We start from the raw sequence: 16,480 nt of genomic DNA on the forward strand, positions 1-16,480 counted from the left end.
CCTACTTCATCAAGACACTTACATTAGAAAAACTAGAGTCTACAACCAGTCTTAGAAAGATCAAAAAAAGCAGAGTAGGGAGGAGGCTTGATTTTTTGAGGGGGGTTGTTGTTTGTTTTGGGTTTTTTAGTTGCTAAAATGAAATTACACCTTTCAAGGTATAAGGCAGAAAAACCACATTTACTAACAACTACTCTAAAAGATATACACAAACCTGCCCACTACAATGAAGTCATCTGCAGGTGTTACACCAGCTAGAATGTGACTTTTGACAAGTCCCCTTTTGTAGTGCTTCACACTCAAACAAGCAGTCTAATTCTATAGACAAAATAATGTAATCAGAAAATCACTCAGGTCAAATATTCATATCAAGACTGGTTATTTTATTTTTCATCTGTGCCGTCAGTTAAAAGAACAGTAATGATGAAAACAGACAACCACAGAAGCTTTAGGTACAGTTTTGTAACACTGAAGAAGCAAATGACCACACTGAACACATTCTTTATGCTGGTCATTTCCAAATGAAACAGAAGGACATACACAGGTCTAGTTCAGTGTAAAACCTGATATTAAGCAGCAATGTGATCACAAATTGCAACACTGTCACATACAACACAGGAAATTACTGCTTATTCAAAGTTACACAGCCCCTGCAACAAAGATGATATGACTGTATTTAAAGTAAGAACCCAAAATACATTCAAGATAACGGCTGCAACAATAAGGCAATCATTTTAAAAATAGATCCCACTAAACAAAACAAGACCAACCTGTTTGTTACCTTCATAAGGTTTCAGATTTGGATGGGTGAGTTCAAAGTTAAGTGCTTACCCACCATAACGTTTCAGAAGGACATTGGTAAGAACACCTGAAGACATGAGTATATTGGACTGCCAGCAATCACAACCCAGGTCTTATCACAAGCACATGTCCCACACACGCAGCTTCGCCCTTACACGTTTGCATGAAGTGCCCCATACAAAGATTTCACTACAGTTTCCTTCAAGAAAAATTATGCATTGACAGAAGACATTAGCATTTCAAAATTCTTCCAAACCACTTTATATTATATACCTTTGGCCTGCTACTAGTAAGATCATTAAAGCTACACACTAGGGAGACAGCATTATTGGCAGCTATGTCACAACATTAAAAAAATAGCATCAGCTGTTTAAGAAAAGAAAGAGACTGAAAATAACTTGGGGAGTGAAACGAACACCTACAGACAGCATGGAGGGGAGAAGGAAATTGTTTGGCTAGAGCAGGTGAGCCATCCAGAGGTTTCGTGTCCATTTTATTGCATGTTTGATCAGTCTCATTCAAACCCATACGGATTTCTCCTTCATTATCTTGCTCCAGAGTCTTGATTGTTGCACCTTCAGAGCTACCCTAAACTAGCCATGTATATTGCCATAATTTCACATTTCTTCACAGCTCCTAGAAGCAGGAACTAAGTTACTGTTTCTTTGCCAGGGACACTATAGACATCAGCCTTTTGCTGTCTTCTGTACACTAAAGTCTAAATAAAGTGAAGTGCAGTGGAGTGTCAATATCCTATGTCAGTACAGAGCAAGTTTATTTGTAAGCTGTATTAGCAAAGCTTAAGACAAAGATGCTAATTTCTTCAGAAAAATATCCCAGTATTTGATTAGCACTGCTAGACTGGAAGTCTCACCATGTGACAAGACGTAAGCACACAAGAAAATTGTGACATTAAGTTATGTGAGGCAAACTGGAAGCAGCAGGGAATAGAATCTGATTGCTTCTGCTCAGTTTGAATAAATGGGAAGTTTACTAATTAAAGGAAAAAAAAAAGAAAAAACAATCAACCATCATTAGACATTCCCTTGCCAGCACGAAAGACAGAGGAGGAAACAATCAGTATTTCAACATGTTTACAGGATATGTGCATACCACTGTCTAATCATGCTTCAAAACATAACCTTATGCTTAATATATACATGCTAGCAAATGAAACAGTCTTTTAGACTCCAAAGGAAAGTCAGGGCCGATCTGTCTTATATATTTTAATACTGAAACATCTAAATGATTTTAAGAAGTGAATGCCCCTCACTGGATTTTGATCACTATCCAAAACTGACATATTTAAACATAAAGGCACTAACAGAGTGCTCTTTTCCCAGATGTAGGCCTACTTGATGAAAAACCTAAATGCTGCTGCTTTCAGCCATATAACTGAACCAAACCACAATTTGGAAGTCACAGGTTTAAACTTCTTAACAGCTAAAAATACAAGATTGATTTTAAAGTCCTGATTAAGTTTTTATACACGGAACAATGATCCAAACACTACCACATATCCAAACTTTGAGAGAAAACTGAAGCTGTTTAAGATGAGACCTGTTGGTAGTTCTCTTTCATACACACAGAGGTGGTTACATGCATGCTCCTCATCTTTCCAAAATCTCATGCATCAATCTTCAGAGTTCCTAGATAAACAGAAGTGGAGCACTTCATCGTGAAGTGCAATGTCAAAACAGCTGTAGAACCAATCCTCAGCGAAAACAGGAGCAACTGCTGATTACTGGTAAAAATCTGTAAGTCCTCCAGCAAACATGAGGTATCAAATTCCCTGCTGGAACACTGTCAGAAATGTCCCAGCAATGTCTGACAAACTGCTAAGAGAGCCTTAACTGCTTCTAGGAAAAAAGTTAGGTTAGATACCAAACACCTGACATAAAGGTGTACAAGGAGAGCTAAGAGAAGGGCTCAATATCCAAATACCAAAGATGACATTTCAGAATACTAAACAGTGAGCAGTGCATAACCCAGACACCTTCCCATCTTCAGCACAGGTTGGACTTGGAGTAAGGTTCAGGAAAAACATTCAGAAGCCTAGCAGGACTGTTTAAACTATAATCCTTCTTATATACCAAAACCAAGAAAAAAGGTCTTGTTATCCAGTTGCTTTCTTTGCATCTCCTTCTTTTTTAAAAAAGAGGAGATAATAAAAACCTCCAAATCAAGTGCACCTAATAGGGTTTTTCATATTTCATTTATACTTTTTATATACACAAGAACTTAACAAAAATCTCACTTTAGAACACATTCTAAAGCAGGATATTCTTTCAACTGATTTTTTAGTTCACGTGCTTTCTCAAGGTTGAAAAAATATATATATTAATATACAGCTAAGGAAATAAAACTCAATTTCATTATATGTAGTTACAGTGCTGTCAAGAAAAAATAATTTATAAACTATTTTAAGTCTGAGATATTTACTATGTTCAGACTAATGCAAAGGCTAAGCCTATGGTCCAGGACCTGTTCTTCATCTGCGTGCTGAGACCTGAGACCGGAGATACAGGAGCTCAGCATTTTTGTGATGGAGATTTCTCTCAGCCCCTCCCTTCTTCCAGTACTCTGTGACTTGCTGCTGAAGCCCTCCCTGAACCTCTACTGCAGGAGCATCATCCATTGGTAGCTCAGAAGTAAAGGTCCACAGGAATCAATGGTACCTCTTAGGTCAGTTTCTCAGTGAGGTCACACCACTGGAGGACAGAGTGCAGAGGTGTTACCCATTCATAGTTTACGCAGAAGTTCAATGGAGTACTTTAAGTCGTGTCTTCTGTAGGTGCCCTTCGCTGCCGAGCCGATTTCTGTCTCCCTCTGTGAGGCGAGGGTGGAGTTTCCTGTTCAGTTTCAGTTTCTGAAGGCTCGTTGTCTCCCTGCTGGGACCCTGTATCACCTATCAATTCTCTCAGGAATTTGAATTTAGACAGGAACAATTGCCAGACCACATACCATCCTGCAGGAGAGAGAAAAGAGATACTGCTAGTTACTTCATACAAATTGATAGTCAGCTTGCTGGCAAAGTACATGACAAAAGCGAAAAAAATTTTGATCAGCTCCCATCCTCCATTTGCCAACCCCAAACGTCCTCCACAGCACATCCACTCCTTTTTACAGTCCTGTAAAAACCAATTCAATTTCGTAAAGTTCGTCCTCATCCAGAAGCAACATTTAAGCTCCAGGAAAAGCGCTACACATTCCAAACTGAACTGCCACAGCAAGTAGGTGGGTGACCACCATCACACAGATAAAGGTCTTAATTGTCAGGAAAAAAAGAAGTCCTGTGGTTATATCTCAAACAAGGACTCAGGATTCATTACACAGGGTCTGTGAAAGCACTAGAATTTCTCCCCTCACCCAGCAAACATTCCATTCTGGAAATCACGTTTTAAAAGTTGCATTACAAAATCACTATTAAGCACACTTACTCAGAGCCTCAAATTAATATCATATTTTATAGTAAATCCTATTCTGAAATGGACATGGTCTTCCTTATGTTCACTAAAAGACCACATCCCCCAAATTCAATGAGATCCCTCACCGTGCCCAAATCCCACTAAAGTAAAATTAACATTCTGCAATAAATCTATGTTCTGCTCCACCGCTAAAATACTCTAGGTCCCAAAATTATGCAAGTAAAGAGCTGAGATGGCCACATTTCTAGAATCTATCTTAAAAAATACTTAGGATCCACCTGCTCCTCCTCCTCTGTCTTGTCTAAGTGTTTTTGTAACCGGTAGCCAAAAAAACTTGAAAAAGCAGATATAAATATATCTAAACCTAAGCCAGAATCTTCATTTTAAGAGAACCCACCAAACAGGAATACAATTTCTCTGTGAAATACAGTTAAGTGGAGCAAAATTTAAACAGCTCATTGAAAATAAATGCTATACAAACATTGTTTGCAACACCACCACCCATCTGGCCTGCACAGAGCTATATATTTAATAGTCCCGTTCTCCATTCAGAAGGTCTTGCCAGCTATTTAAGCCTATACTGCTGACCTATTCAGATATAAAGAGCCCTATTTTACAGAGCTAGGGAAAACTGTCCTCCCAATTACACAGCTTCCAGCAGATGCAGACTTCTGGGAATGGATAACAAGACATAGTAGAAAGAGGGGAGAAAGACTACCAACTAAATAATAAATAAATAACGCTTATATAACCACAGCACCTCTGCATTTCTTCCTCTTCTGTAATCAGAGTCAATACAGGCAATCCATTCCTTATGACAAAAACAAGATCCCACCCTTCTCCTCCTTCCAGGAATACTTTTTACATCCTGCGGTTTTTTAATTTCAGTAACTTCTCTGTTCCTGAGGATATTGAAGAAAAGCTTCTATATGACAACCTTTAATGATCTAAATTAATTCCTAGAGCCTACAAAATATTTCCTTTCCCATGAATACCTAACCCTTTAAATGACTTGTGTATTAAATCGAATCTGCTGACCTGCAAATGTATTACATTCCCTTGCACCTAGAAAAAAAAATGATGGTAGATGGCTGGGTTTGGCTTCTCATTTCTTTCAGAACTAGAAGTAAAAATTGAGGTAGCAGCTCTTTGAAGGTTGCTTCCATTGAAAGAAGAGAGGGAGGAGGATGAGGCAAAAATATTCAGGGCATTCCCAGAAGGGTTTTAGGGCACTTTACAGAAGCATGACTTGAGTATATTTGGTGTAAACAGATATTCCATCAAAGGAGGTATTTTAACTTAAGCTAAATAAAGTGAACTACATGCTTCCTCTATCACTGCAAACAGGCTACTTAACACCCAGAATTACTAAGGGGTGTGTGTTGGGGAAATACTAAAGAACATAGGAAGTTCATTTGCACTCTCAAGAAAAACAGCACTAATTTCTTTTTAGTGTTTGGTCTGAGTTAGAGAGCAGAGCGGAATGTTCTAAGTATCCAAAACCCCAAGTAATAAACCGATTCTGGAGCTCTCTAGCTTCAGACTACAAACAAGACAGTGTAAATAACAGCCAAGGGGACTGGTTCTAGCAGGCAAACAAACAGACCAGGGGTAACAGGCAGGTGAAACAAACCACAATACAGCGGGTTGAAAAGAAAATTACAACAGGTAAGCCAAAGGCATTAGTGAGAGGGCAACCATGCTTGAAAACCAGAATAAAAAACCTCTCAAGGTCTCCTAGCCTGTACCAGAAACCTTTAGATATAAAGTAATCAAAGTAGAAAGATTTCTTTCATTTGCTCTAGTTACCAGCTTGGATGGAAAGGTTAAAAAATAAATAAACAAACACACTTGTACAAATCAAGTTTGGACTTGCCTCTTCAGCTGAGCCTCCCTGACCCTAAATAAATAACAATTTCCTTGGAAATAGCCAGACTACTAAAGAATAAGTTGTTCTGGGTATAGAAAAAATCTCTCCAGCAACAATATCAGCTAAATACATCATTAAACAAAACCACACAAAGCCTGGAGGCAGATTCACATTGTCTCTGAGAAATTAATAGAAAATGCATTGTCTTCTGATACATTCTCTTAAGAACATTGCAAAATGGTAATACCCATCACTGTGCCATACTGAAGAACTGCAAGTTACATAACTGTGTTTAAAAAAACCAAAATAATTATACACTAATTTAAAATACACACACAAGAAATGGAAAATGGGCATCTCAAGGCATTCTTTTCTGTATTTGGCTCAGTTTAGCTTTGTGGGCTTTTTGCTGTAGAGCTCTTCCTGGACACGTAAGTGACACCATTGGTTTGCACCTCTAACACTTCCACTCTGTTCAGGTAAGCTGCTCTCAAAGAAGTCCTACTGGTTTAGCTTCACCACACACAAAGCATTTGAGTAGAATCACTCCTTCAGTGCTTGCTTTATTTTCTTTAGGTATTTGATTTACCTTTTAAAATCATCCTTACCTTGACTGAGCCTGTGGAAGCCAAACAGCACACCCGCAACACGCCTTCAGCAAACAAGCAGTGATGACACGCAGACTATAACACATAATATTTCTACACTAACTGATTAAAGAAGTTGCCTCTCAAAGCAGTAAGCCAGATCAAACATACATCAGCACAGTGCAAAGCAGGGGATCCAGCCCTTGATGTAGCACATACCTGCATCCAGTGTTACAAAATCCAAGCTACCAGTGTTTCGCAGCTAGGCAAAACTCAGCCTTGCAGAGTTTAGTACTCATTAAAAGCTGGGTGTCACCACCTCACTTAAAAATGCCACAGCCAGATGCCATGCAAAGACACATCTGGTACCGTGCCATCAGTATGTCAACTCCCCTCTAATAAATCACGATGCAATGTATTTGTGAAGGTGGGGCTGTGAGTCAAAGCCTTTGACTAACTCATAGAGGATGTATGTAACATCCATGCAATTCAGATGTTAAACAGATTTTATGGTTTGACTAAACTTCATCAAAACTACTTTTTCTGTTACTTCCCACATCAGCTCCTGGTTCTTTGTAAAGGAGAAAGAAACAGTGATCCAACTACAAAGTTACTCCCACTTCAAAAGTGAGGGATTACAAGTCTCAGGCCCATCTACTTCATTCACCTTTCACTGGCATGTATGCAACAGCTGAGTTTTCTTTATTGGAGCACATTTTCCTCTTCCATTTGAATCAGGAAAAGCAAACAAAAGAAAAACCCCAGGGTTAATATGGAGTTCTGGGTAAAAGCAACTTGATCTTTCTTATGTGAAATACAAATGAAATCAAGAAAGGCAGGATGGTGATGCAGTAACTGCAAGAACAGCACAGAGAAGACTGAGCTTCCAGTTCTGACCCTGCTGTGGAATTCCTGTGTAGTCTTGCAAGATCATTTTACTTCTTTGTCCCTACTGATTTGAAAACAGGATCCTACCATGCCAGAACATGGGTACTAATTTAAAACTGGGGTATCACCATGGTGAATGTTGCCTATATTCAAATGCTGAAGTGTCCATCGCAGAAAATCCTGAACAGCTACAGCTGAAAAAAAAAAAAAAAGAAGGGAAAAAAAAAAAAAAAGAGCATGGAGCTTGAGATGCTAACCTGAGATTTGGGAGAACAGGGCTCTTCTCTGAGCTCTGTTAGATAACTCCTGCAACCATGCACAAGTCACTTCATCCACATCTCTGAAACAGGGCAGCACCAGTACACTACCCTAGTGGATAGCTTTGCTATGGAGAGGATCAGCCTGCAGGAGACACTACTCTGACACTGGGATAACAGAGGACATCAGGTGACATGGTGCTTGGCTCTGCACAGCTCCATAAACCTGCTCCCACTTAATGCAACACTACCACATGCTGCTTGCTGACTGAGCAAAAAAAAACTTGCTCTCTTCTCATCTCCCATTTACAACTGTTTGAAAACTCAACTTCAAATTAAAGGATATTTTCTCTTTATGAGTGGTCTACTCAAGCATGACTTTCCTCATCTGTTAAGGTATTTCCCAAAAATCACTCATTGAAGATAGTTACAAAACTGTTTAAGCAAAGCATTAAAGAAAAGTTATTCAGGCAGAATTTAGGGCTGAAATGTTTTCCCATCTGCAACTGAATTCATACTTCTGAAGTGAACCACTCATTCATTTCAGCACTTAGAGTTACATGATTTTTATTTTAAGGTTGTATGTCTCAACCTGCATTTCATTAGCCTCTTTTGACAAATGAGATGAATGCTTCCATCTGTTCCAGTGAAGGCACTTTGGCAATTTCACTTGGCTTCATGCATTGCTACACTGGGAAAACAGAAAAAATACACAGAGGTAAGCAGTACTAGAGTTCACCTTGGCTGGTATTTTATTTTATCCTATATCCTTGACTAGGCACAAGTTCCTCCCATCTCAGAGGTATCTCAGAGGTACATGGAATACAGAAAAGCAGCAATAAGACCACCAGAAAAACAAAATCAGAAAAGGTGGGAATGAAAGAAGTGGGACCAAGTTATCTTACTTCCACTTTTAAAAGAGCAACTGAAAATCTGCACTGTTTACAGTACCTCAGTGGTTTCTGTGTCAGATGTGATCAGTTTACAAATGCTAGCTGCAAGCCTCCCCTGCTTCTCAACTAATTCAGATTAACACTGAAAGTAGCAGTTGCCAGCATTCAGACATGTTTTAAAGAAAAGGAAATCAGGCCATTTATTCAAAGTACATTTATAGACATAAATGCCTAATTCACATTGCTGAAGAACCAGTCAAAGTAACTTCTGATAATTTGTGCTCTGAATTTTGTCTTTTCAAGTTGAAAAAAAAAGGTGAAGTGAATGTTTTACTCACTGTTTAATAGCCCTTATCACACTATATGTGGAGGGACAGCAGAAATCCACGTGATCCTGGATATTTAAGTTTATTACTCTCTACAGGCAATCACACCATGAGTTCTTTTATAAGCCATTCAAAATCCAAGTCCCAGCTCTTTACACTCTTGACCCTTTCTCTCAAGGCTGTTTCAACACCTCTTGTCAGATTGCTGGAAAATATTCTCATCATCAGATCAGGCTTACTACAGATTATACCCAGCCCTTCCTGTGTCAGATTTGTCCATTAATTTGTATGTCTCACTGGCTGGCTTTTGCTCACATCCTGTCACACACAGCACTTAGGCAGTTTCTCCATCACCTTCTCACCTGGACGTTGCTACTTATTCCAGCCTTCCCAGGAAAACTGCCTGTCACTAGCACAGATAAACAATTAAGTTCAAAGTATTCTTTTTTTTTTCCAGTAGTGGTGTTGACATTGTTTTCCTTGAATATTTTCCGTGCAAGAGAAGTTAAGTGGTATAACCAATATTAATTAATTATTAAATGCTGAGTGATGAAAAAATAATTACAAATACTATAAATCACTATCAAACCCCACTGAGTCACTTTTAGCATGGTAATAGTTCAAATCCCTCCCCAAAAAATCCAATTAATGTGTCAGCTTCCTGTGTTCAGTACACCTGAAATCTAGGTGACTTTTAGCAATCATTTTACAAAGTCTGACACTGATTAAAGTAAAATACAATGAAGGATTCAAAGCAACATATTTATGGAATTTAAGATGAATGTCCAATATGTAACTCCAAACAAGCTAAGTATTTACAAGCCACTTAAAGTTATTCATTACTTCTGCTTTCTTTAACCAAGAAATCACTAGGCAAATGATTATGTTATCAGCCAAAGTTAATGCTTAGCATTCCAATTCCATTTGTCATATACAGACAAAGGCAGAAGGGCCTGAGGAAAATGATGCTTGTTTCTAAGTTTGAACAGCAGTTGCACAATTGTATTACACTTTCAGTAAGATGGTAAACAAAGATCTTGTATTCATACTTAGATATAAAAGCCCTAGCAATTACCATGCTGCATCTTCTAGAGGTTGAAAAGTGGCCAGTCAACGCCTAATGAGGGTAGAGAAACTTGAATAAATATCTGCTCAGGTCACTGTTTAGTCTGTAACAACAGACAGTACAGGACATGCAGGAAAAGAGCACGAGACCAAGTGAAGTACAGCCTTGCAGTTCCAGTTATCAGCATTTTACAGATTTCCTCACCCAAGATCATGACCAAGACATTGACCTCTCTTCCAGGAATTTAAATGGCAGAAGTTTCAGCATCCAAAATATTCCTTATTAATGAGCTTGCATATTATTTCCCCATTGTGTAAAAGAAATTGTTTTGTTTTCAGCCTGTTGCTTGACCGTTTAACTTCATGTACTCCAACTCCTCTGCAATGATGACATTTCACAACGCTTCCCACTTCACTTTTGACTCGCTAGTCAGTGATATAGCCATCACCCCTTCTCCAGTCACCTATTTTTCAGGCTTGACAGATCTAACCTCTTTAGAGTTGCTTCAAGCAGAAATAATTTCAAAGCTCTCAACTAAGAATTGCTATGGAAACCCTGTATTTTCAAAAAGAAGCTAGGATCTTGTTTTTTAATGCAGTAATACACTTTAACAAGAAAATACACTGTGTGAGACACATGCACATGGATGATTCCTATAGCAGCATAATGACATTTTCTATTTCAGGCTTCTAAAGTTTGATTGCCTGTTTGGTAGCTACAAAGGATTACAGAGATATTTTGGAGAAATGCTTGCAATTACTTCAGCTAATCCTTTCTTTGGGATAATAGCAGCTCAGTTTGGTTCCACTGTATTTCTCCAAACAAATTACACGTGTAAACATTTCACAGTTTCTACATGCCTTACTTCATACATGTTAATACTGGACTTCACTTCCCATATCACCATCCAGTCCCTTCATAATGCAAACTCCTTCCACAATGCTTTGTCACTTTGACAACAATTAGCATTTTTTAAACTATTAAACATCAGTCTTTGCTTTGCTCCCTCCGTTTTTCAGAAACCCCTTGTAAACACACGTGTCAGCAAGGTGCCAGGTAGGTTTATAAGTGGTTGTAAGTCTCACAAGCCTCTCATCACATATTATGGCATAGTTTGAATTTGCTGGTGTGTTTTTCGTTTGTTTGTTTTGAGAGCTGCAAGTTCTGTGTATTGGCCACAATATTCACACACTGCCTTGCTGATTTCTTCCAGGAACTCCCAAAAGACCTGCAAGTCATTCCTTCCATTGAAATAACCCTTCTTTCTGCATATTTAAAAATAATTAAATAAATAAATTTACAAAAAATAATAAAACCTTGGATGAATCATCAGGGTTGGAAAAAACCTTTAAGATCATCCAGGCCAACCATTCACCCAGCATCGCCACTGTAACCCCTAAATCACTAAACCATCTGCCAGTGCCACATCCAGACATCTCTTGAAAACCTCCAGGGATGGTGACTCCAGCACCTCCCTGGACAACCTGTTCCAATCCCCGACCACCCTAACAGTGAAAAAATATTTTCTAATATCTAATCTGAATCTCCCCTGTCTCAGTTTAAGGCCATTTCCCCTGGGCCTCTCACTGCATGCACAGCAGATGGACCTCACTAGAGCCTCAGGTCAGGTGGTTGTAGAGGGCGAGGAGATCCCCCCTGAGCCACCCCCTCTCCATCCACGAAAGAAAAAAACCTCCTGAGAGCTCTCTTCAGCTAATTCAAGCAAACAGATGTCAGAACGTGAGGGATGCCAGTCCCAAGTTTACGTCCCGCACTCACTGGCATTTCAGACCCATGCACAGGGTGACTGCTTTTTTTTAGTGAGCCCCATCACTAAAAAAGGAAACAGCGAATTAAACACCGAAGTTAGGCTTTGAGAGCACCTCAAGGCTGGAAACGACTCGGGAAAAAGAGAAGAGGGCGCTGCATAGCACACACGCTCGCCCACAGGCCGGGGCACGGTGCCCTTTTCCTTCCTCCAGTCAATCCGAGCCGAGAGGAACCACCACAGATTGCGAGCCCGGCGCGGCGCTGCGAGGGCGGCCGGGGGGCACCAGCACCGCCCGCCACAGCCGGGCCGGCAGCCGCCGCCCGCACCCCGGCACTCACCGCACAGCATGAACAGCAGCACGCAGGCCAGCGTGGCCACGATCACCAGCAGGGTCAGCCCGACGCTCTGCCACATGGCGCGGCCGGGGGCAGCCGGCAGGACCCGGGCCGGGCCGGCGGCCCCGCTCCTGCTCCTGCTCCTCCTCCCGCCGCCGAGGAGCCGGCGGCCAGGCGGGGCGGTGCTCGCGGAACATCGCGCTGGCGCGGGGGGTGCGCGGGATGTGCTGGGAGCTGTAGTTCGTCTTCCTCCGCAGCGGTCGCAGCGGAAGGGCAATCCCCGCCAGCAAGGACTACAAGTCCCGGTGCGCCCTGCGGCATGGTGGTGATGGCGGGGGCGGTGAAGGCTGTGTGAGGGCGGGGGGAGTGGCGAGTTGGGTAAAGCCCAGGGGCGGTGGCGGTGGCTGAGCAGGTCAGAGGTCCCGTAGGACCCACGGAGCGGTGACTCAAGGCCAGGTTGGCGGGGCTCTAAGCGGCCTAATCTGGTGAAAAGTGCCCCTGCCCAGAGCAGCGGGTGTAGAACTGGATGGTCTTTAAGGTCCCTCACAACCCAAAGCATCCTATGATTTCATTGCTCTATAACTTAGATTTAGGGATAGGGCAAACTGATTTCTTAATCCTCCTTCTCACTCTTGCCATTCCTGCCTTCCTTCTCCCTCTTGCGCTTCGACCCAGTGGGATCGTATAAAGGGGCAACAGGAATATCCAGGCCTTAGTCAAGGAAGCGATTTTACTGGCGAACCCGGCATGGCTCGAATTCCACCTGGCCTTGGCTCTTGCCCTCTGATGATGTGGTAGTGGCATATCAAAGCTGGCCCTTCCCACTTAAAAGAAATCTGAGGAAATAATATCTCTCAGAACTGTGATATGATCTTGATTGTGATATGGACTTTGCTGTTAGCACTGGAATGAAGTTAAAATTTTCCTTTGTAGCGTGCTGGTTAATGTTTCTAAAACTACTGGAAACGTGTGTAAATCCACTACTACAGAAGCTTAGTTTCCCATGGGCATGCCAGCATTGTAGTGACACGTCAGAGAATGCTAGTCCAGTTCTTTGTTTCTTTTATGTAGTATTTAAAAATCTTCCTGTTTAAGCGAAGCTAAGAATTCTTTGTTTTCCTGGACTCTGAGCATGCCACATGCCTCCTCCTTCCAACATACCTGTAAACCAAAATTACCTGCATGTGTGGTCCCCCATCCACATCCTTAAATCTGCTGTGATTTCACCAAAACGACCTAGAGTTCTTTCTTTCCGATCCTAGCCTTCTTTTCCCAACATTCCAAGCCCTGTTTAATACTCTTCCTGGAGTATTAAACCACTTAGCATGTCTTTTGCAAGTATCATTTAATTTGAAACATGCTTTCTGTTATTTTCCAAGTTTTAACTTTGACATGACCCTGATTTTTACATGTTATTACAATTCTCACCTCAGCACTTGTTACATATACTTAAGCAAGGTTTCTTTTGTATTACAAGCAAAGCAAAGTGGTAACAGTTGCTATCATATTATTTTTGAAAAATAAGCTTTCTCCTAGCTACAGTGTTCTGTTTCTCTGATTTTTTTCTTACCATCTGCAGTTCTCTGGATATGGGACTACTACCTTCTCATTTCTGTAAAATAGCTGTCAGATGTAAGGGCTATTAAAATAATCCAAATATGCCATTCTATGGTTCCAAACTGCTATAATAATAGTAGCAATAGATTCATTCACATCACATCCCCAAGCATTGCAGAACCACACAGCATTCAGAATTGAAGAAAGAATTAGTTTTGCAATCAGGTAATTTTGGAGCAATAAATATACATGATCCATGTATATAGGCCTCAGATATACATGGATATATATATGGATCATGCATTCAAACATATATAGTACTGCTCAAGTCAATATGGAATTTCAGGCACAGAGTGATTCTTGGCGTGTCCTGTGTCTTGTGCAGGGCCAGGAGTTAGACTTGATGATCCTGATGGGTCCCTTCCAACTCAGCATATTCTGAGATTCTAACAGACTAGGAAGTAAAAAATGAAAACAAGTAGCAATTAAAGTTCTAATATGTCTGTACAGGTTGAACACCTTCTAATCAATGTATGTTCAGTTTGGAAAACCTTAATTTTACTTATTTATGTTGTCCCTTTCTCTAGTTCATTCACCAGTCTAGTCACCTTGTTGTAGAGGGCCATCAGGTGACTTAGGCATTATTTCCTGCCTATAAATCTGTTTTGACTAGTCACAATTACCTTGATCTTCATGTTTTCAGAGACCACATGAATTCCAGGAGGATTTTCTCTGTGACCTTTCCAGGAACTGAGATGAAGCTCACAGGCCTGAAGTTCTCCAGACCTTCCTTCTTGCTCCCGTTGAAGATAGAAGAGATGCTTGGTGTTATCCATTCTCCTGGAACATCTCCCAGTCAGCAGTGTATTTCAAAGCTAATTGAGAATGGCCTTGCAGTGACATCAGCCAGCTCTCTCAAGGACACAACCTCTCTGGCCCTGGGAACTTAAGATATTTCCATTTTGTGTAAGTGTTCCCTAACCTGGTCCTCCTCCACTGGGAATAATTCTGCCTTGCTCCACTATACTTTCCCTCTAATCTCTTGCCTGAGACTGCTGAATGCCTGTATGGGTGAACTACTGAAATTGTCCTCAGGACAGACATAAAAAGAACTTTCTGGCATAATGGCCAGGGAACTTCAATAGGAGATAGATGTATAGGTGGGGGGGTAACTGGGGATGTTACACTTTAGCCAAGTCATGAGATACAAGAAGAAACTTTTCCTCCTCCAACCATTTGGTCAACACAATCTTTGTTATTCTATTTTTCCCAATACATGAAATAAACCCTTTCTTTCAAACACAAACTGAGCCACTTTGTGTCAGTTAAGATTTATATGCAGATCTCCATAGGAATGAAAAAAACCCAAACATATTACATGTATTTTACCTAAGACTTTTCTTCAGATGAAAGTTAAATAACATGAATAAGTAGACATCTATCCCACTAGGTATCATTTCATATGCTAATGTACAAAAATCTGTACAATACCAATGGTGATGCACTTGGGATAGGTGAGCTGCAATATGGACATGGTTATTTTTCAAAACCCCATAAAATTACACAAAAGAAAGCAGAACTACTGTTGGACTCATGAGGTTTTCTATTCACAGAAGTTCAGATAAAAGGTTACTTATACAAATCTAATCTTGGCATATCCAGTTCCTTAAGTGTATATGTGTGATGTGGAGTCACAAAATTGGATCTAGCTCATCCATTCCCTGAGGAGGATGGAAAAATCTCACTCATGACATTATGACCTTCTCTCCATCCTCTCATTACATGCTGGCTGCATACTATCAATATTCTACATTGAACACTTTTTCCTGTGATGCTCAACACTGATCGATCTTCCCACATCTTCTCTCAGCGTGTACAACCACAGACACACCAAGATATATTTTGGGGGCAGGGAAAAGAGTATGCTCAGGCCATCAGGCAGCAGAAGGACTGCAGCAGCACCAGACTGCAGTGAGGGGGCACTCAGGGGGCCTCTGCCCAACAGTGCACCAAACCACGGGCTGGCTCACTGCAGCAGCATTTGACATATTTCCACAAAGCAACGAGGCCCCACAATGCTGTGAATAAGAAAGATAAAGACTCTTTAGCTCAGGGAAGAGGGGTGCAGATGCTGAGGACACAAACCTTATTTTCAGGGTGTGAGAGCTGATGCATCTAGACCAACCAGTTGTTTCACAGCAGCCAGTTAAGCACTGTTTGTGTTTGCGTAACAGGACAAAGGGAGGGATCTTATCCCTCCTTCACCTGGGAGAGGGCTGAGGCAGACAGACACGTTTGAAATGTCAACTGATTTTTGATTGCCCCTTCTGGCCTGCTTTTGAGCTGGCATGTGGGGAAAATCTCATGCCTCATTTTATTTGTAGCACAGCTTTTGCTGATGTCGGGTCCTGCTGCAAGTGCTCAGCACTTCAACAAACCCATACTTGGTTACCTAGAGGGAGACAGCAGAAGGAAGAATGAAATCATTGACTAGCTGTAAAGACTTATATGTAAACAGCATAGAAATTATTCTATATAAGGTGTTTATTCTTGTCTTGAAAAAGAATTTCAGCCACTTAAGTTTGGTTTGGGTTTTTCTTTTTTTTTGTCCTTTTCCAGATCCTTGCATCAATTCTGGCCTCCTGTTTGTTTATTATCATCTGCACCCTGCATTGATGAAGTGGGAGTGCTGCCGAAGGCT

At 40.8% G+C, this 16,480-nt stretch overlaps 1 protein-coding gene and 1 long non-coding RNA gene across 2 annotated transcripts; one reads left to right on the plus strand and one right to left on the minus strand.

Moving 5' to 3' along the window:
• Positions 1-362: 362 nt before the first annotated feature.
• SMIM13 (small integral membrane protein 13) lies at positions 363-12,422 on the minus strand. The gene is made up of 2 exons (XM_054646476.2): positions 12,226-12,422; positions 363-3,769 (listed from the first exon to the last, which is right to left on the minus strand). Exons 1-2 carry the CDS (start codon positions 12,299-12,301, stop codon positions 3,576-3,578), a joined length of 270 nt encoding a protein of 89 aa, XP_054502451.1. The 5' UTR covers positions 12,302-12,422; the 3' UTR covers positions 363-3,575.
• LOC143694430 (uncharacterized) lies at positions 12,418-15,085 on the plus strand. The gene is made up of 2 exons (XR_013182911.1): positions 12,418-12,527; positions 14,483-15,085. It is a non-coding gene; the product is annotated as an uncharacterized LOC143694430 (long non-coding RNA).
• Positions 15,086-16,480: the final 1,395 nt, after the last annotated feature.

Source organism: Agelaius phoeniceus, chromosome 1, assembly GCF_051311805.1.
Source record: "Agelaius phoeniceus isolate bAgePho1 chromosome 1, bAgePho1.hap1, whole genome shotgun sequence".
NCBI lineage: Eukaryota > Metazoa > Chordata > Aves > Passeriformes > Icteridae > Agelaius > Agelaius phoeniceus.